This window comes from Xiphias gladius, chromosome 10 (assembly GCF_016859285.1).
Source record: "Xiphias gladius isolate SHS-SW01 ecotype Sanya breed wild chromosome 10, ASM1685928v1, whole genome shotgun sequence".
NCBI classification, from domain to species: Eukaryota; Metazoa; Chordata; class Actinopteri; order Istiophoriformes; family Xiphiidae; genus Xiphias; species Xiphias gladius.
Genome location: NC_053409.1, coordinates 15102511 through 15123304, shown reverse-complemented (window position 1 = coordinate 15123304; position 20794 = coordinate 15102511). Strand labels below are relative to the sequence as shown.

General features: G+C 38.7%; 1 protein-coding gene across 4 annotated transcripts in view; it reads left to right on the top strand.

Annotated features, from left to right (window-relative positions):
• Positions 1 to 2146: 2146 nt before the first annotated feature.
• Positions 2147 to 20794, top strand: part of stac (SH3 and cysteine rich domain) — a 34301-nt gene continuing 15653 nt past the window's right edge. For 2 of the 4 annotated variants that reach the window (XM_040137834.1, XM_040137832.1), the window contains exons 1-3: positions 2148 to 2677; positions 5761 to 6094; positions 16160 to 16293. In XM_040137834.1, the coding sequence (XP_039993768.1) occupies positions 2564 to 2677; positions 5761 to 6094; positions 16160 to 16293 (582 nt within the window). In that variant the 5' untranslated portion in view covers positions 2148 to 2563. Of the gene's footprint in view, positions 2678 to 4055; positions 4089 to 5760; positions 6095 to 16159; positions 16294 to 20794 lie in introns of all 4 variants that reach the window. The other 2 variants (XM_040137833.1, XM_040137831.1) reach the window with 2 other exon arrangements.

Sequence of the window (20794 nt, the reverse complement as noted above, 5' to 3'; positions counted from 1 at the left end):
TCCAATACTGACTGTCTGACTTTGCATGCACTGACAGGAATTTCAGTGTTTCCTAAAACAGAAATTTTACCCTGCCCCTAGAAGCAGATTTGGGGTGCTCCATGATGAAAGTTGTTTATGTTTGGTGTTTGTGGTAAACTATATTCTGACAAAATGATACCTGGCCTGTCAAAAAAAAAAAGATAATTCTCAGTGATACCTGTTATTATGAGCCCTTCTTCGACACATTTGTCTCATTTCAAAGGATGTAGCTGAGTTTTTAGGGAGGGAATCCCTTCCGATCTCAAGCAGAAAACTGAGCTGGATATGTGGCTTAACTCCTCTGGATTGTGTTGGTGTTCGCATTCCTGTCAGAGCGAGGAGGCTGCAGTCTGGTGCTTGCCTCCTTCGCCCCACAATTTAACTTGAAGGACATCACATCACGGGGTAGCCTGGAGGGAGGCGGCGTGATGTATGACTACCGTGGGTATCACACCTATCCCATCTGAGGTGGGTGAGATGCCTCATATTTCACTGCAAAAGCTGGTGTCATCATGTTGTTTATTTCCTAAATAATTGCTTATTGATTTGTTAATATATATGAAATTGTCATTATTTTCTTGGCTCTTGAGAATATTCTCTCATAAAAATGAGTTTTACCCTCCTGCACAATTATTAAGTGAATGATAGTTAGATACCAGTTGTCTTAAGCAATAAATACTACAAAAACAAAGTATAAAGTTAGCTACATTTCTTCAAAGAACATAATAGTATATAGCCAGCAAAATGTTTGATTAACAAAAAAAAAAAACAATTAATGGGTGCAATTTGAACAAAGTGTAAACAAGGATGAGTGACAGTGGTTTTACTGCAGAGTTGGTCAAAAATTACCCTGCTGCTCAAAATAGCTAACAAATAGCTAAGTTCTAACAAGTTATATCATTTAATGACCTTTAACAACAGACTTTTCCTGCACTTCTGTACTTTGCAGTGCCAAGTCAGATGCATGGAAGCTTTTAGAGAGATTTGACTTTCCCAGTCGTAGATAAGACTTGGAGGCAGACGTGAAGCTACTTGTGAGTGGGAAACCAGTAATTACTGTAACTTGGATGTGACATGGACGTGGCCTTATTCACCTTCTTGCTGAGAGTTACATAATAAGTTCCAGACCACTCGTACCTGCCTGCCAGCTACAGCCAGGAAGCAGTTAGCTTAGCTCAGCACACAAACTGGAAACAGGTCAAAACAGACAGCCTGTCTCTGACCACAGGTAACAAAATGCATCTGTACGCATCTCTAAAAGTAATAAACTATCATGTTGTATGCCGTCTGTTTAATTCCTACAAAAAACCCGTGTAACAATGAAAATTCGCTGTTTTATGGGGGGTTGTGTACCAGACTATTGCTTGGTCCGTGAGCAACAGGTCATTTCCAAGAAAAAGTCCCATACACAACCCTCCATGAAACGGTAAATGTTTGTTCTTACACTTGGGTGTTTGGATGGATAAAACAGACGAGATACAACCTGTTAACTAATGATTGTTTTTGGGGCTGCTAGGTGGATTTGGTTACCGCTGGACAGAGCCAGGCTAGCCGTTCCGCCACCGACTTATGCTACTATAACCTAAGCTAACCGACCCTGACTAGCTTCAGATCATGCTAAAGCTAAAAACAAACAGAATGGTATGGGTCTTCTCATCTTAAACTGTAATCAACTAAATGAGTAAGTGTATTTCCCAAAATTTAGATTTATCCTTACAACAATTATGTATCATATTGGTCCGGATTTAAACTGTAGTTATTTAGTCTCAAACCTTACTCAGTGAACACAGTGGCGTAGTGATAGTGATAGTGAAAGTGATGTGCTTTCACTTGTTTCATTTTCTCAGCCAGTGTTAATTAGCCTGAGGTAATTTAGTAAAAGTAAAAGACGTGGATCCAGAGAATTCTTTAAATAACTGGATTTACTTTGGAAAGGAGAAACACCTGAGACCGTGTGACCACCCTGGTCAGCTTCTTCTTCTTCTTTTTTTTATTTTTTTTTACTTCTTTTAAGAAAAGCTGTGTTTCGTTTGCAGCATATGGGAGTTTTCTGAGGCCTTGTGTCACATTTCTTCCCCTTCCCCATCCTTCCCTCCCGTGGTCTCTCCCAGCTCTCCGCCCATCCGAGCAGTGACAGTGTGAGGCGCGCGGCGCACAGCGTGGACTTGGAGATGTCTTGGCAGGATTACGCACGACGACGCGATCGAGACGAAAGCCCCTTTTAGCCGGACAGGACACTCTCAAGCTGAACGGGACACACGGTCAACTTCTGCTCTGGGAAACACTCCCTTCGCACCTTCTTCGAGACGTTTTTCTCATCTTTTCTTGTCGGCGGGTGAGACTCGGAATCTCCCCCCTTTTCCCGCAAAAGAAGCGGCAGCGGCGGGTCTGGATGTCTTCTGCTACTCCTCTAACACTCGGGTCACGGCGACTGTAGAGGAATGGAAACGATGTAAACAGCTCTTGAGAGAAAACAAACTCTACAGAGCAACTGTTTTTTTTTGTTTTTGTTTTTTTTTCTGTGAGATCACAGAAAGAGAGGATGATCCCGCCGGCCAACGTGATTCAGGACGAAAGTGGGGGCAAAGAGGACGAACGGGACCAGAATGAAAAACCAAAATCCCCGACGACGAACGCCAGCCAGCAGGAAACCAAGGTAGGACTGTCCTGATATTATTCCTTATTTACCACCAGCCCGCAGAGACGGATATACTCTGAGATTGCATCAGTCCTACTGTTATTAATGGGTGATTAGGGTAAACAAACTTCTGTTAACATGGCAATAAAATAGACTCAACAATGAGCTCCAAAAAAACAACAACAACAACAACAACAACAAAAAACACTACGGTCTACATGTAAAGTCTGCCGGTCTGATCAGCCTATTAAAAAAGCTTCAAAAACCCCATCCTGATTACAATTAAGGAGGATACTATAGCGAATACGCGGATCGACTTCAAAAATATCATCAGCTGCACAAATACGACAGAAAACAGGAAGATAACCCGTTTAAAGTGCCATAAAGATTCATTACAGACTCATTGTTAGTACAATACACCACCTTCAGTGTGTAGGAATACCATTAGAATAACCCCATATGACATTGTACCATATGACAGAAAACAACCTCTAGATAAAGAATAGATCACTTGAAACTCACTATTGAGCACCACACACACTCTTTATGTCTTTATCTTGACCAGTAGTGTAGTGTTTTTATTTCCTTTAGGTAAGAGTCTATAACCTGTGCAATAACAATAAACATTATTGGGATTATGGTATTTAAATAAATTGATGTAAGCTATTCAAGTTATTGATTAGCCTAAAAACAGATCCATGGTGTGCTTTAGTGGTAAAGGAAGCAATATGGTGTTAATATGATGTGTGTATTTAAAAGTAAGTGGCATATAGGTTTGTACTTTCTACTTGCGGCTGATGTAGGAAAGTAGGAAAGTAGGGTGTTTGATAGAGATCCACAGCAGCCTCAGGCGTTTGCCATCTATGTGGGCCACATGTTGCCCAGACTACTGCAATTAGCAGTACAGTATTGGATGGTAGTGGATGGCTACAGTAGCTCTCCACGAAGCTCTCATAAAGGACCAATGAGACTCATACAGGCTCTCTTTTTACATGTTTTTAATGATTGTTTGTGAAGATCAGGCTTTTGCATTTGTATAACCAGTGTTTGTCAGGTTTCTCAGTTGTTGCGGGGATGACAGAGACGATCTCCTCTGTTGCATTATATTTTTTTAAGGCTCGAGCATGTGAGCTCTTACTTTGGCATGTGTAATCACTGGGTATTTCAAGAGACTCCTGGCTGACTTTTCACATAGTTTTAAAGCTTCTGCCAAACAGCCACACTCACTTCCATTATCGTAGGCGATCAGTTGTAGAACATCTCAGACAGACAAAAAAGTGAATTAGGTGTTTAATCATCCTTACAGAGAGGATACGTAAAATGAGTTCCTTAGTCGGCTGAACAAGTTTACTATTATTAAGTCAAGCTGTGTTTGTGTTTTTATTCCTCCTTTAAGAATACTGTGAGGCCTGAACATCACAAGCGCAAGGTGAGCCTACACTCTTGTGCAAACTATAGAGTACTGCTGATTTTAGTTCATCATAACAGCATACCTGCATGAACATGAAGATAAAAGTTGTTTTTATATTACAACTTTTACTACTTTTAATGGATCACTTAGTCAAGGCGATGCCACACCAGGTTAAATCCATCATCACTCATATTTGTAGAGGGAACTCTTCTATTTATTTACAGTGATTTGATATGTAAACTTATGCGTTAACAGGATTTTTTTTTTTTGTCTGTTTGTTTTGCCTTACCCTGCCCAGCCCCTATTAACCCTCATGGCTTAATGATAGAACACAGCTTTATGGATTTGGTGCCATCAAACACAGCATGAGCTCCTCGATGCATGCGCACATTCCCACACCTTGCTGAGTTTGTGATATCTTTATTTATCAAGAATGTTTTTTGATTTAAACATATAAAACCACCTTACGGGAAAGAAGTGTAGTATCCTTTTTCCCATTACAACATTTTTAGATAAGTGCAACACAGTAAGAATTTACAGAAACAAATTGTATATCTATCCCAGGGCCAGCTGTGTTAAGATTATCATTATGTTTTACCACACATTTTCTTTTCAGGGTATGTAAAGGCCATGTGAGTGAAGAACTACAATAAGTTGCAGGAAAATGTTTTTGTGGTGTATGTTCATGTCTGTCCATGTGCATTCATGTGTGTGGGTGGTAATGGTAGAGAGAGGGGCCAAATTGATTGTTTCCAGAGTGACCCGTAGATCCGATTGATCTTCACCATGCCAAAGCTGCAATGATAAGCACTCTAAACAATTTGCTCAGGCATGTTTGCCAAAATATCAACAGCAAACAATACACAATATGTATGTTTATTCCCCTTATAGTCTAATAGTTTAAGTCTGGGATTTCATAAGAATATCTTGACTCTGAATCAATTGATAATCAGTTGTAAATAGCTGTTACTTTGTAGCAAACAAACTTGATAAACCTTGAGCAACCAGCAGAACACCAGTTAATCCCCATGAGCGTTTACCTGTGTACAGTTGTACATTCAGGCCTGTACTGTGTGCTCGTATATAACGGATCATTAAAAGTCCTTCCTTGCCCATCAGTTACTCAAAACAATATTCAATTTCTTCAATCAGAGACCTGCAGCCACACACCAGCCAGAAACCAGAACAATAAAATCATATTAGAGTAGCTTAGAGATTCTTTATTATGTGTGTGAGCCCAGAATCAAATGGGTTTCACAGGCAAGGAAGTACACAATAAGATGTTAAATGAGGAGTTGTCAGCGTGGAACGCAATGAATAGCATTACTGTAAAAGAGGAGGCTAATGAGATTGATAGGGGCTGCGGCCAGAAGAGACGGCACAGCATGTGAGAAATAGTGTTGATGTAATGCATCACCCTAACCTGGAAATCAAATTACCCTCCAGGTAGGGAAGCTTGAAGGTTTTCCAATGAGCAGTGATAAGTTACCCCTAGCAATGGTCTTTTTATTAGCAGTCAGACACTGAGACATTTTCTTGAAGGTTTTAGAGACTTTGTAACATAGTAATTTATGTAGGTTATTACAGGAATTGATTTGCTTTACGTCCCACTTTTCTCTCTCCTCATGCAACATCTGTCTTTTTCTCTCCCTCATTCCAGTGTTCTTCAACTCTTTTTCTCTCTTTTCAGCTGCAGAGACTCAAACGCTCCTTGTCCTTCAAGACCAAGAGCATCCGCAGCAAGAGCGCTGACAACTTCTTTCGAACCAGCAGTGACAACAAGACGGAGCTGCTCTCTGATGTGAGCAGCAGCACAGGCCATCTCTGCAACATCGGGATGGCCCCACCGCACACCACCAACCTCCCAATCCCTCCGGTCCCTCCGGCCATCCCCTGCGCTCCTCCTCCCACATCCCGCTCCCAGTCACGCAACCCGCTGCAGGTTGACTCTGCGGGACACTGCTTCATGGAGCACATCTTCAAGAAGCCCACGTTCTGTGACGTCTGCAACCACATGATCGTAGGTATGGTTACAGCGCCGCCCTCCTTCGGTAGTGTGATCAGAATATCAAACAAAGCATAGGAGGAAGCAAAGAAAATGCTCATTCATTTTTCATTACATCATGTAATGAACTGCGCAATCACATCATTTTGAATAACCTTTTCGTAATCAGGTTATCTTTTAAGACCATGATATCACAGTGAAGTTCTGTCATCAGTGTTAAAATTAGAGGGTGATATATATGTAATAATATGCACATATGGTATGGAAACAGCAGGAAATAAGAGGTTATTGTTTCCTAAAGTAACTACCTCTGTTTTTGTATTCGAAATACAACATGTATACTGTAACACACACAGACAATTAGGCATGTGACACCGAGCCTCCAAACTGACCTGCTGACATGTGACCTGAGTATCTCTGTCCTCCATATTCACACACCTAGCCCAGTCCCTCCATCTGTCTACTGAGTTGTCAGATAGTCAGCATCAGCCTTGCCAGCTCCTCTACCTGTTCTCCCCTCGCCAGATGTTCCGGTCTCTCTGGCTGCTCCCCTCCTTGTTAACCATCAGTATTGAGGGACCACTAAGTCTTTATATCCGAGGGCCTCTGCAGCATGATAATGACAAGGGCTGTCCGTGCCATCTGCTCAATGAGCCCCTGATACCATGTTTGGTAGCAGATAAAAGACGTCAGCATGGTGGGACTGTAGGTGGGTTCAAAAATGTGCGTGTAAACAAGCACATATATGCTGGAGTTACCCTACCAATACATCAGTTTTCCATAAGTCTTTGATTTTTCTTTGCACAATTGAAAGAAATTAGATTGTCCTATATTCATATTATGAATTTTAAAGTTTTGTCCTGTGTTAAATCATAAAATGGAAGGATTTCCTATTTCTAAACTAAGAAAAACAAAGTAAACAGCACTTTGATGTTGGAGTTCTTTGTTGGGAGACTGAGTATGTTTCTCAAATCTCGATTCCCGACCTGACAGCAACTAACAGCGGTTAAAAAATAACAGTTAGAGGGATTAAACACTTCTGGGACTGGTTTTGAGTCTTGTATGTTGTCAAACCAATCAACATTGTAGCTGCTATAAACAATATTTTTAGATTATCAATGTATCAGATGACAATGTGTAATGTAAAAGGGGGTCACACATAGTGATAAACCCAGACTTTTCACCCAACTCTGCAGTTCCTCTCAGCTTTATGAAGCTTTATAGCATTTTTCAGCTCATTGTTTTGGTTTTACAACCTGCGACTTTACTATTGTGGTTCAGTCTCACCGCTCTCATCAGCGTTTTTTCCAGCCAGAGCTTGCAGCTGTTTTCAGACGAAAAGCTCTGATAAACTCACTGTACACTACCTGCCTGCACCAAACGGCAGACAGACACAATTAGTGTCTAGCTGGTGAGCATAGTGGAGCATTTAGCGGCTAAAGAGCCAGATGTTTCCCTCAGGAGTTGATAGAGATCAAAAACAGGACTAAAAAGAGAGTGAATACTAGACTTACATTCATCACATGGACACAAACACGACTCAAAATGAATGCTAAGTCATTTTGAGTTGTAACTGCTGGATGTGCGAATAAGCAACTGTTGACTAACAAGTTTGCTACATCAGCATATGCTAATATATCAAAATCTTGTTTACAAATGGTTTCCACTGCCAAGTAGCCAAAAAAATCCATTAATGCAGGTTTAATGTTAGTTGGTTTAACTTGTACACTTAGAAGTTTACAGCCTTGAGCAGCCAGACACACGTTACCACAGGCAATCTGTGTGTTTCCCAACTTGATAGATTGCGTTCATAGTGGCCAGTAATGATATGTTTGCCACTTTCGACATCTCCGTCCATGACTTTGACATACAGAATTAGTGTGTCATCATTAATATGGCTCACAGGCTTTTCCACCCTGATGAGAATAAAATACTTGGAGAAACAGATTTCATATAATTCCCGGCATAATAATATTCACATTAGGATAGAGATTACAGCAAATCTATTTTCTATCAACATTTCAGTATCAGTTCAGCGTCATCAGAAATCCATACTGGCTTTGAATGCAAGACCACTAAAGTAAACCTGACCTTAATTCCGCTCTCAAACAAATTTACACTTCTGCAACTGTTGTGCCTTACACTGGTCTATTTTATGTTGCATGGCCAGTGAGACACGTCTAGTGGTCAAAGGTTTGAATGGCTCTCTGGTCTGTTGGTAATGAAAGTATGTCTGTTCTGCCTGGCCCTGTGAAAGGTGCTGTTCCCTCTGGTCCACTCATGAAGAAAGATGCTGCCCTCTTCTTCATTTGTCCTGCTTTAATGAGTGTGGTCAGCAGCAGAGAAAGAGAGAGACAGAGAGAGAGAGAGAGAGAGAGAGAGAGCAAGTGGAGAGGGTTTTGTGTGTGTGTGTGTGTGTGTGTGTGTGTGTGTGTGTGTGTGTGTGTGTGTGTGTGTGTGTGTGTGTGTGTGTGTGTGTGTGTGTGTGTGTGTAATGAGCTGCAATAGTGCTGTCAAAATCTGACTCAGTGTCCCAGAGTCAAAGAGCAGCACACAGGATAATAATCACATTGTGATCATTAAATCTTAATAGCCATTCATTAGAAATCTCTACTGGTTTACGGAGATAAAATAGCGTAGCAATTATTCACAAATATTTTATAAGGCTGATAAAGATGGAGAGAGTTCTGTAAAGTGGAAAACTTTAACTACTTGTAATCGAATAAACATTGGTGCACAGCAAACTAAATTCATATTTGTACATTTCTGCGCACAAAATCACACTGTTGGATGGCTCTAGTATAAAACAGGAGTTTTAAGTAAATTTTCATTCGTGTGTTTGTCAGTCTCATCCTGTACAACAGACTCACGGATCTTTTTTGCATTTCTCGGGCCTCAGGTAGCAGGTTTAGGTTTTTTAACTTTATGCATCCGTGAGTTGCCTGAAACAATATTTTCCATATAACCAGGCCTGATAGAAATATACCATTTAAGACCAATATAATTTATTATATATAGAAAGGACATGGTGATTTTTAAATGGATTAAATGAAAAATGCACTATTTTTACCTCTAGGATCAAATCTTATAATCAATTTCACTGTTTTAGTAAAAAGTTGTTTAAATCCATATAGACAGTGTAGTATATTGATGATTCACCCTACACTAATAACTGCTCAGTGGATGAATCCAATACGTTAATATTGCAAAAAGCCGACTGGAAATATTAAAAATAAGATAAGATAACATAAAATAACACAAATAACATAAATTTCACTAAATTAAATTAAATTGAACTAACTAAATTAAATCAAACTTATTCAAATAAATTAAACCACACCATTTGCTGCATGTCTCCTGTTTTCCAACATTTCCTATCTTCACTATCCCTATCAAATTAAATCTTAAAAAAAAAAAGAATTTACTCAACAAAATTACAATTAAATTGATTTAAATTAATTAAATTATATTTACTCAATTGAATTACTTTAAATTTACTCAGTTAAATTGAATTTAGTTAAATTAATAAAGTTTAATTTTATTTACTCAATTAAATTACAATGAATTAATTACGTTACATTTTTCTGTCTTCCCTGTCCCCATCCCATAAAACAATAATAAATATAATTAATTATTATATTTACTCAATTAAATTAAATTAAATTAATTCAGCTAGATGAAAGTGAGTTAAATTAATTAAAGTTCAACAGGGTGATCCAATAGCTGTATGGTTTGGGTGCCTGCAACATGGTGTAACTTTCCTTTGCATTGATGCCCCTGGTTTGAGTCGCAGCTGGCTAGACTGTTTGCATGCATGTATGTCTCTCTCTTTCCCACCATCTCCTGTCTTCACTCTCCCCGTCAAACAAAACCACAAAACAAATTGAATTTACTCAACTAAATTACATTAACTTTACTCATTTAAATTAAATTGAGCTAAACTAATTAAATTCAATTTATTGAACTTTATTGAACCTAGTAACGTTCGTTTAATTGATTTCGATTGGCCAGACACTTTGCTGCATGTTACTCTCTTTCCCACCTTTTCCTGTGTGTCTTCACGGGCCCCATCAAATCAAACCATAAAAAAGTACTTAAAAATAGAATTTTCTCAAATAAATTACGTTAAATTGCTCAATTAAATCAAATATAGTTCAATTAATTTATACACAATTTAAATTAAGTCGATTTAAATTACTCAAATTAAATTGAGCTTAATTGTTAAATGTATTCACCTAAATTAAACTGAGTTAAATTTGTTAGGGTGTTCCAATAGCCGAGTGTTTTGGGTGCATGCCACTTCATTTCTAAATTCCCTGAGTAGTGAGTCCCCTGCTTCAAATCTCAGTTTACCAGACTATTAACATGCATGCATGTCACTCGCTTTCCCAACATAGTCATTGTCTATCTTCACTGTCCCTATCAAACAAAGCCATATAACAAATTGAATTTACTCAATTAAATCAAATTGAATTAAATTAAATTCAGTTTATTGAATTAAATGCACTTATATTAATTACATTAACTTAAATTAATTAATTAATTAAATTATATTTACTAAATTAAATTACATTGAATTTACTAAATTAACTTAAGTTGATTTCAATTATTTGAATCAAATTATATAATATGTTATATTATCAAATTAAATTACATTAAATTTAATTCAATTTCCTATCAAATTGAATTAAATTTTATTAATTTATTTTTTTAAATTAATTAAATTTTTATAAATGTATTAAAATGTAATTATTTCTAATCAGTTAAATTAAATTGGTTTAAATTAATTAAATTTATTTAAATTTACAAAATTAAAATAAAATGAGTTTAATAAATTAAATTAAATTGTATTTACTCAAATAACATCAAATTTACTCAATTAAATTACTCAAATGAATTTGAGCTAATTTAATCTAATTAAATTTATTCACTTAAATTACAGTAGGTTAAATTAATCGAAGGTGTTACTGTGATCCAATAGCTGAGTGGTTTGGGTGCATGCCACATGGTGTGTAAGTTCTTTAAATAATGAATCCCCTGGTTCGATTTCCAGCTGGCCACACCATTAACAGGCATGTCACTCTCCTTCCCAACATTTCCTGTCTGAATCCCTGTCCCTATCAAACAAAACCGTAAAACACTCAAATTACTCAAGTATTTTGGCTAAAGAATAAAAGGGCAGACATAAAAGGGAAATGCAAAACAACACCACAGTTATTTTTCTAAATGTAAAACATATTGTAGCACGTTTTGAGTGTTGCCATACGGCTGCAGGTAACATTGTTGTACACAACGCTTCCAGGCTACCTTCTTTAGAACAATAATTGGTCCAATTAATTTGTTTAAAGTTCTCATCTCCATTTCACTTGGGAAATGCCTGATTTAGTCCATAGAACAATTCCCTTCATGTCAACGGAAATTCGTTTTCATTATGTCAAAACATAAATCTAAAAAACTGTATTTTAACAATATAGAAACATTTTGGGAATGTGAAAGATGTGAAGTTGGATATTACCTGATTTTCTTTTTTAAATACTTTTATTTTGAAGTCTACACCTGAAAATGAAAGTATTATTATCGACTGTACAGTATTTGAGACAATAGCTCATACACTGTGTTCAGTTGATGTGAGCAATCACTATCAGGATAATAAACCCTCCTGATAATAATAATAAAAATAAAGGGCGAAGCTTGTCTGTTCTAAAATGACATACAGTATGCAGGATATACAGTATGCAGATGGATTATGCAGAAATTTAAGATACTATACAAAATATCACTATCAGACAGTAATCGCTGATCTCGTGCAGCAACTTTTAAGGGTTAGACAGTCATTTACTTTCATGGTCCCCTACATGCCACAAATCAAGGCATCCAAATTCATGGAATTACCAAAACAAGTTGAGAGAGTAATCTCACTTGATTAACAGGCACTAATCTGTCCTACGAAATGACAGTTTTGGTTGAACCCCGAGAGAAATTAACCTTGGGGTTTCAGGGGTTAAAGTCAGCCAGTAGACAGATGCTGCTGTGGTGCTAATTGACGCTTTAATACTCCTCCCGGTATAAAACACATACATACACATGTCAGACACACACTCTCACAGCGTAAGAGGTGTGCAGTAGCAGGTGTCAGCAGTATTTTTTGGTATTTTATTACAAGTTTGAATTACATACTGCATTTCACCACACACATACGTTGTCACAGGATACCACCGCGTGTTCTGATGACCTTGCACTTCCACAGGTCCTGCATCTATCCATTTTAGTTTAATAATCGATAGCTGAATTGTCTGCCATGTCTTCAAGATGTCTCACACATCAGTACACTGTTAAAAAAAAAAAATGCATAAGAAAATTTCAAATTGCATGGGTGCCACCAGGGAAAATGTCATCCAAAAAAAGTCAGCCCAAGAAAAGCTTAAGGAAAGTGAACATTTTTGGAGATGTACTGACATATTCAAGTTTGAGCCTTGACTCAAACTACAGGAAGCTATTTTTAGCCATGTGGGGTTGATGTCTGTCTGTTAGACTCTTGTCCTGACTGAAATATCTCAAAAACTATGTGATGAATTGGCACAAAATTTTGTACAGGCATTCATGGTTCCCAGATGATGAATCCAACGAACTTTGGTGTCAGAACTTTGATGATCTCGGTGATCCTCTGACTTTTACTTTCATGCAACCTTGAGCATGATATTTGTGGTTTTATTTGACTGACTTTTCGCATCGATTGCTGTGAAACTTAATGTTTCCTTTAGTCCCAACAGTAGGTCAAAATTTCAATTTTAGTTTTTGGCAGAACATTTCAGATCAGATATCTTTGTAGGTTGATGTTCCTCATTGCTGCAAATTAATTTAATGTTAAAGTGATATCAGTGCCCTCTACAGTTGAGTTCAGAAGACCCCTGATCACAGATGGAGACCAAAAAAAAGCTATGCGCAAGCAATAATATGACCTTAAGCATTCTAGGCCTAATTTCATTAATCAGGTCAGTCTTTTGGAGGAGCTTAAAAGGAAGAGGAGGTGGAGGAGTTACTGTCACAATGAAGGCTATTTGCCCAGGAAATCAGGAGGCGTGTGGTAAGATTGGCAGCTTAATAGATCAGTGTACGGCTATTGTAAGGAGAGTGTGCAGCGTGAGACAGATGCTGTTGGGAGGAAGACCAGGAAAATGGAGGAAGAAAGACTATATGGGGAACAATAGGCGGCAAGATGAAGAAGGTATGGAAAATCTGGCAGGAATCCCGTCCTTTACGTTAGTGTAAATGTATAATAGGCTTTAAGGGCAGAGTAGCCAGGAAAGAGAAAATGCCAAAGAAAGCGTCACTGTCACTCACCTTCCCCACAGCTGTAATAGCTTTAGGCCCTGGACTCTTCTCTGAGCCTGGAGGAAAAGGAAATCTTAACAAACACACACACAATAACGTCATAACATAGCCATTACCAAAGGATAACATCAGTGTCATCCTGCTACACAGTGGTTTGTTCCCTTCTTCGCTGTTCCAAGTTAACGCGGAGGTATCTCATTATTCTCCCATGTTGGAATGAGTCAGCTCAAACAAGCCAATTAACAACAGCTTCACAAAAGTTTCTTTTTCGTCCTGCTCCCGTGCATCCACAGAGACAGACAAGAGTTCGAGTCAGGCTGTCTCAAAGATACGGTAGAGGAATTGTTTGCTGACCTGAAGGGGAATGAAACTCAAAGTGCTTGTTAAACAACACAATCAGTTGACCTGATTTAGAACGATCTAAAAATTGGTGCAGGTTGTGCTCATTGCCTCCGCTTTCTGCTGCTGCTGTTGTTGTGGTGATCTGTGGCTGACCGGCGAGGATTCAGGACAGGATCACATTTCTCTCAGTTTCCTACTCAGTATAACTCGCTCTGCCAGCTCTTTGTAAGTGCAGCTCAGCCAAGCAACACAAGTGCACTTTAAAGTGGGGAATGCAGATCCAGTTTTCCACCCATTACCGAGTTTCACTGCTGTCCAGCTCCAGATAGCCGTGACAGCAGTTCACATTGTAGCACGTGAAGAGCAAGCAGAGATTTTTCCCCCCTGCGGGCTGAGTACATTACACATGAGGGGCTTTGTACCTTAAGTACACAGTATCTTGTGCTTTCTGTCTTTTTCGGGGATCGAGTGTTCTGCTTGGTTTAATTTTTACAGTACAGTATTACCACAGCTCACTGACCCTCCTCCCCCAGCTCATCAAACTGAATGTGCTGCATTTTGAGGGTAAACTGGACTGAAATGTTGACATTATTTGCAGTACAAATTTCCAGTTACAATGCACGAAAAAACTATACAGAACTTGACAGTCTTTCTGTGATGAAACTTGGACTGGTCAAATCATTTTAAATCCTCCCTTGTGCTCTTGACGCCCACTGAAGTAGATCGATGATTTCTTTGCACGTCGATATTTTCACATCCACACACGGAGAGTGTGGGCCAGACCAGGGCACGTGATCATTGATTAATCGATAAAGAGCCAGAGGGGCATTGCTGTCAGACTACAACTAATATCAGCACTCTGACTTGGTAACGCTGTACCCTCTTGTTAATGTGGAATAGCTGTCAAATGATATACCACTGCTGGCTGTAAGTGGTGGTTCTGTCATGCTATGTCTAACACGGAATGGTTCACAGATAATTTGTCTTCTCAGGAACTCCTCTCTGCTTTCATCTTCTATGAGGATTATGTTGACATTTAGAATTTGACAGATTCTCCACTTGGAACCAAAAGAATATAAATTCACATTTTCATATATCGGGCCTGATACCACTATCTTCTCCTGTCCGGTTATAGATGTGTATTAACTTAATTACCAAGTTAAAGTTTAGCTCCATCAACCTTTTTATTTGAATGCAGAATATGTATGCAGAGTTGATATTATGCGTTGAAGCTCTGGCCATGTCCCTCCAAGCATACACAATGGGGAGTGATGAAAGCTCCTTCCCTTGGGGGAACTTAAACCCCTGTGGATAGGGGAGTTTATGAAATGTGATATTAATATTTTTTTTTCCTCGGCTAAGCCCAGTTTTCAGGTTTTTTTTTCTGCCCTGAGCAGGAATACAGTCCATGATGTTTCAAGGTCTAGACAGTATTATCAGGATCTTTTAAATCTTTAAAAGATCAGGAACCTGAACTTTTACAGATAAGTGAGGTTGAGCTATTTGCCGGTTCAGTCTAGTGACTATCATCTTAGTTATCAAGTACGCATTTACTTTATTACTTTAAATCTGAGAGATGACGAGTGAAAGCTGTATTTTCCATGTAGTGACAGTGAGTTTACACCCCTTTAACTCCACAAACACATGACTATCGCCTACTTACCACACATTCATGCATACCTGCCTGTTCATCTCTTTTCCTTTTGTTGTCAAACACACTCACAGAGTCCCAGCTCGTGATCTTCATTAAAGACTGAGCTGTCACTGTGAGCTTTATTCACGGCCAACTCCTTTCTCTTTACAGTCTCACATCTCCATCCAAAACAAGACTATCATTCTAATTTTTTGCTCCATCATCTACAGTATCTCTTTGTCTATCTCTCTCCTCTGTCTTTCTCAGTGGTTATTAATTTGTCACTTTTCCACACAGACGTAAATTGCTTGCAGTTTCAAGTTGCGTAACTTTGGTTCACAAATAAGTCCGATTAGTCTTAATTAATTCCAGCAACTTTGAGTCAAGTATTAAAAATGAAGGTGAGCTGCACTCCAGAAGTAGTTTGAAATGGTTTCACATGGTGGAGATAGCACTGGCTCCGTTACAGTCAGTTTGCTTTAGGTGGATTTGCAGATGTGCACATCATGTGTCGCATTTGCTAAATTTTGTCCATGTTAAAATGTTCCTCATGTCTTTTCAGAGCTTTTTCCCAGTGCATGCTGGGACAGGCTCAAGAAACCCTGGCTAAGAATAAGTGTTTATAGACAGTAGATCAATGAATGAGGTAGTGTTCTGAACTATTTTTTAATTTCCTCTGCCTTTTTGTGTGTAATTTTTCTGCTCAGTTAGGAAAATCATTCGAAATGACAGGTTTGAACCTGTTGCCTCTTTTCTGTGTTCGTTTTTGTGTGTCAGGTACCACAGCCAAACATGTGGTGTTCTTGGCGGGAAACACAGCAAAGCACGGCCTGCGCTGCAAAGCCTGCAAGATGAGTCTCCACCACAAATGTGAGAATGGAGTGGGACAGCAGCGCTGCATGGGCAAACTGGTAAGATGCATGAGACAGAAAGATACAAGACGTCAAGACATGATATAGGCAGCACACTCTTTGCTTTGCTCTTAGCAGTTTGTGATACTCTTGAGTTTCAGGAATATAATTATTGATGTCATTATGAACAACAACAACAGACGTATCAGAGTTGGCTGTCTGACCATTACCGACCAGAATGTGCTTATTCAGAAAATCACACTCCATGTGTGAGTGTGCTGCTACATCTGTGATCACCATTCACTCTCGTCATCATCCTCATGATCGTTACGTCATCACTCTATTGGTCTGTGTGTTACATAATAGTAATACCACACACCATTTACAAAAATGCTGACCTCCTCACCTCAGCTGCCATCAGCATAAGCCATTAAATCAGGACACGATCAATATGATCACACTGAAGCAGGTTTATAACCACTATTGAGAACGTCACATGTAGAGGTTTTATTATGTGTTTGGCGTTTTACAGTCTGATGGTTTTTTTTGTTTTTTTTTCGTGTAAGTCAAGCTTCTACAGGATTCAGTGCACCCTGTAACCCTGTAGAGTTACAGGGTGCAAAAATATTTATATTATATATTGATTGGTGATAATTACAGTTAATAAATAATAAATCTATTGACAATCTGCTGTTGCTACCAGCCTGTCATTGTTTTCATTTAACTGAGGTTTCTTTGGTTTAAGACTGTATACTTGTTGGGTCAAACACAATGAACCCTTAAAACTTAAGGAACTTTTTGGGCTTACTAACCTTCTCCAGAACCACACTGGAAACCACATAGGTCCCAATTAAAATAAACTGATTTTTGTAAGAAAAAAAAAAAAAAAAAAGAAGTTTCATTCAGCTTTAATTAAATCAATTTACTCCCTGTTGTGTTTCATATAAGCCACTTCTCTGTCAATGAGCTCTAAATAGGAGTCATAATGTTGACAAAACGTTAAGCTAGAGTTGATTGGTTGATTTCAAATATGCTTACATGTTGACATAAAAAGCTCGAGCAAAACTACCTTATTGGGTAGGGTAATTTTTTAAACAGTTGGTGTGGTCTCTAAGTCAGCTTTTCAGTCCTCTTGCTTAAGAAATCAGAGGTAATGACTGCGTACTGTAATAACCCCTAAATTAAAAAATTGCTTTCGTTACTGTATATCGTTTCCCTCACAGCAAAACCACTTTCAAGGGGTCTATCCTCATTATTGGGTGATGATAATTGAGACTTTGGGCTACGACAAGATCCACAATCATCATCGCTGCTCATCATCTGTGGACCTGCATTATCATGAGACCATTTGGTTGTGGAGTTGGTCCGTCGGGGTGGGCAGGGTGTTTTTACTGGGGAGGGCACAGTCAGACTAGTGAAACCAGGAAATGTTTATCACTTTCTCTTCCATAGCAGTCCAGAAACCAGGACTCAAGGGGGGCTCTTTAATTATTCACACACACATCCCACACTGAAGAGGGAGAGACTGTTGCACTGCCAGATATTATGTGTGATTTTCTACTTAGTCTACCTTAACTAAACCTTGCTTGAGAAAATTTTGTTGGAATCAGTTGAAGAAATCTAAAATAACTTGAGTTCATGTTAGTCAGCAAGAATAAAATGAACTCATGTCTTATGGAAATAACATGTAAGTGATACTAACAGTACAGGCAGTCTTTCTTCTTTCCCGTTGTGACCTCTTTCCACTAGATGCCTGAGGGATGAGGCTTGAAGATATGATCGGCTCTCAGGAGTGGAAAATGAGGTTGAGAGGTCAAGCATAAAAAGGGAAGTTTCCCCAGTGGAGCACAGCTCTAAATTCAACTTACTCTAAACTTGGACACTTCTGCAGCCATGCTTGTTTCTCTTGGCTTGAGAACCCTTTAGCAAAGAAATCAAGTTACCTCATGCTCTGAATCTTCAGTGCATCTTCATTTCTTCAGTAAGTTTCTGAACTTACTGACACAGTGATAATGACTAACAAATGTAGTTGAACAATCAGTAGTATTTAACACGTAGGCCCTTGTGGTTCAGCTATTTGGTTACATAACGTTACTTCAGTTGTATTTCTTACTTCAGATAACAGAGCTGCACTGCAAAGTAGAACCTAAATTTGTAATTATTATTTTTGGTAACAACCAGTTATAAAATATTAGAGTTTAGATACAGTTTTAGTATTTTTTTTACCAGTTCTACCAGACACTCTGAAAAGAAATAGTTACATTTAGGAAAGATTTTATTCCTTACATAGAATCAAACACACATTTTTTCCTTTCTTATTGCTCTGTATACAGTTTGCAGGTACAACATGTTGGTCACTTACCTTACAAACGAGTTATTTTCGCCTCTCCTGACACACACAGTTGTTGTTAAGATACAGCCTAGAAACTCCAGTCCAACTGAAGTTTCTGGGAGACCTGCCAGTTTGGATCAAACATGAGTAGTAATCAATATATGTCAGTTAATGTGTGAGTCACTGTTTGAAACTCAGCTAACACCCTCAGTCAGTAGCCAGTGAGATTTGAGTCCTACTACAGTGCTTGAGCTACATATTGCACTAGATGTGTTGCAATGACGCAACTCAAAAGTTTAACTGATTCAGGATGTTACTTATGATAAAGAAAAAATGATTTGCTTATCACAATAGCAGGTGTCCTGCAATAACACTGAAAAACTACAACTCCTCCCGGTCAAATAGCCCATATTCAAAACCACAACATCATCCAGATCTTTCACTCCACCTTTCTGTGTTTCCTTGGTGCTCACTGTACACAAGTGGTTGTATAAAAGACTTGCAAGAATTCAGCCCTGCGCACTACAGCATGTGAAATGAGACCTGCCTCATACCATAGTGTGTGATCCCGCTGCTTTCAGCGATTGAAAGAGACAAGACATGCATGTTCTCCCCTATTATTTAAAAGCTTTGGATGAATTTCTTACTGTCCGTGCAACATCCTCAACTGTTTTAGGTGTGGTTACATTTGTTAACGCATCTTGTTCTCTCTGTTTTGGCCCTCTGCCCCAACTAAATGTGACGACACTAGAGCGTGTAAATCTTCAAATGCCGGGTTGGTGTTTCACTGTGTTCGGTGTACACAGAGCTCTTGCAAAACAATGACCTAAACCAGCGCAGTGAGGGTCAGAGGCTGTGTTTCAGTAAAGTTAGTGTGCAAACTGACAACAGTGAGTTTTGTTAAACAGTTCACCTGTGCTTGGTTGTAACCTTGTGCACTGAGGAAGGGAGTCTGTCCAAAACATCTGTGCGTGAATAAATATTTTAATTGCCATTTTTTATATATATTGCTTGTGAATTAAAGACACAAGAAAGGCTTCTGCGACTTTTTCCCAGATTTCACTAAAATCAAACTTTATTTGTTATCACTGCTGTAGTAAATGAAGTCACTGACAGCAAAAGAGAGTGGTGTCGTTTGTTTGCAGCCAAATGAAACACATGCGCTCCCAACAAGTATGCTCTTCTAACCTTTTCCTTAATGAGTTTGCCCCTGAAAGTCTGACATCTCAGTTCTTGAGATGGGCCCGAAGATCTCAAGGGTTGCTTATTTTAGCCGTTTCATCATGAGAGTTGTCAAATAAAGAATGAATCAGGACTGATTAGCGAGGCAGATTTCACCGGCTTGAATACATGAGAGGTAAACAAACAGAAAAAAGGCTGTCCTGTGAGATGTACAGTAGGTCGCCAGTATTGATGATCCTGATTGAAGTAATCTGTAATCAAGGAACATTAATTTTGTCAAAAAACGTCTTATTAGTAAAAGGCTGTACTGTGTGTAAATAGGTATCTGGAACTTCTTCCAGAAATCAAAAACATGGAGAAAATGCAAACAGCTGTAAATATATACATTAATCATTACCCAGTGTGCTTCAAATCACATAATGTCTTCAAGGATGGGGAGAACTTCAATCCTCTGTCTTTCTTCTCTGTTTAAGATGGATTCAAAACTGATGGGGAAGTATTGATTGGATAGAACGCAGGCAGGTAATGGATATAGGAATTATAAATGTTTGAAGGCCTTGGGAGGTGGGATGAGGACATGACAGGCAGATGAATTGAGATCTAGACTGTAAGCACAGTTTTTCTTTTCAGGAGCATGGCAGTGGACCCACAGTAGAGATTTACATACTCTACTCATGTGTGTTGGGGTTTTAACTCTGTATATAACAAATCATATATAAATTTACGATGGTCATGCACGACTTAAAACTGCAATCATAATAATTTTTCATTCAAACAATAATGTGCTGAAATTTAATTTAAATTGAGTGGAACTAATATTGCGCCTGTGCCACAGGGTAGAGCAGTATTGAGTGTGGGCTGAGTCTGGCAGCCCCTTCAGCATCTTTGCTCCACTTCACCCTCAGTCAGTCTCTTCTGCTCTATAACTCTCAAGCTATCCATCAGTCATGCAATTGATTTTCATATCCTCACCTTTTTTTTTGGTGGCAATTAGTTGCTTACACTGTGCATGATGAATGTTGTCAGCATTTTTCTCTCCTCTGCCCT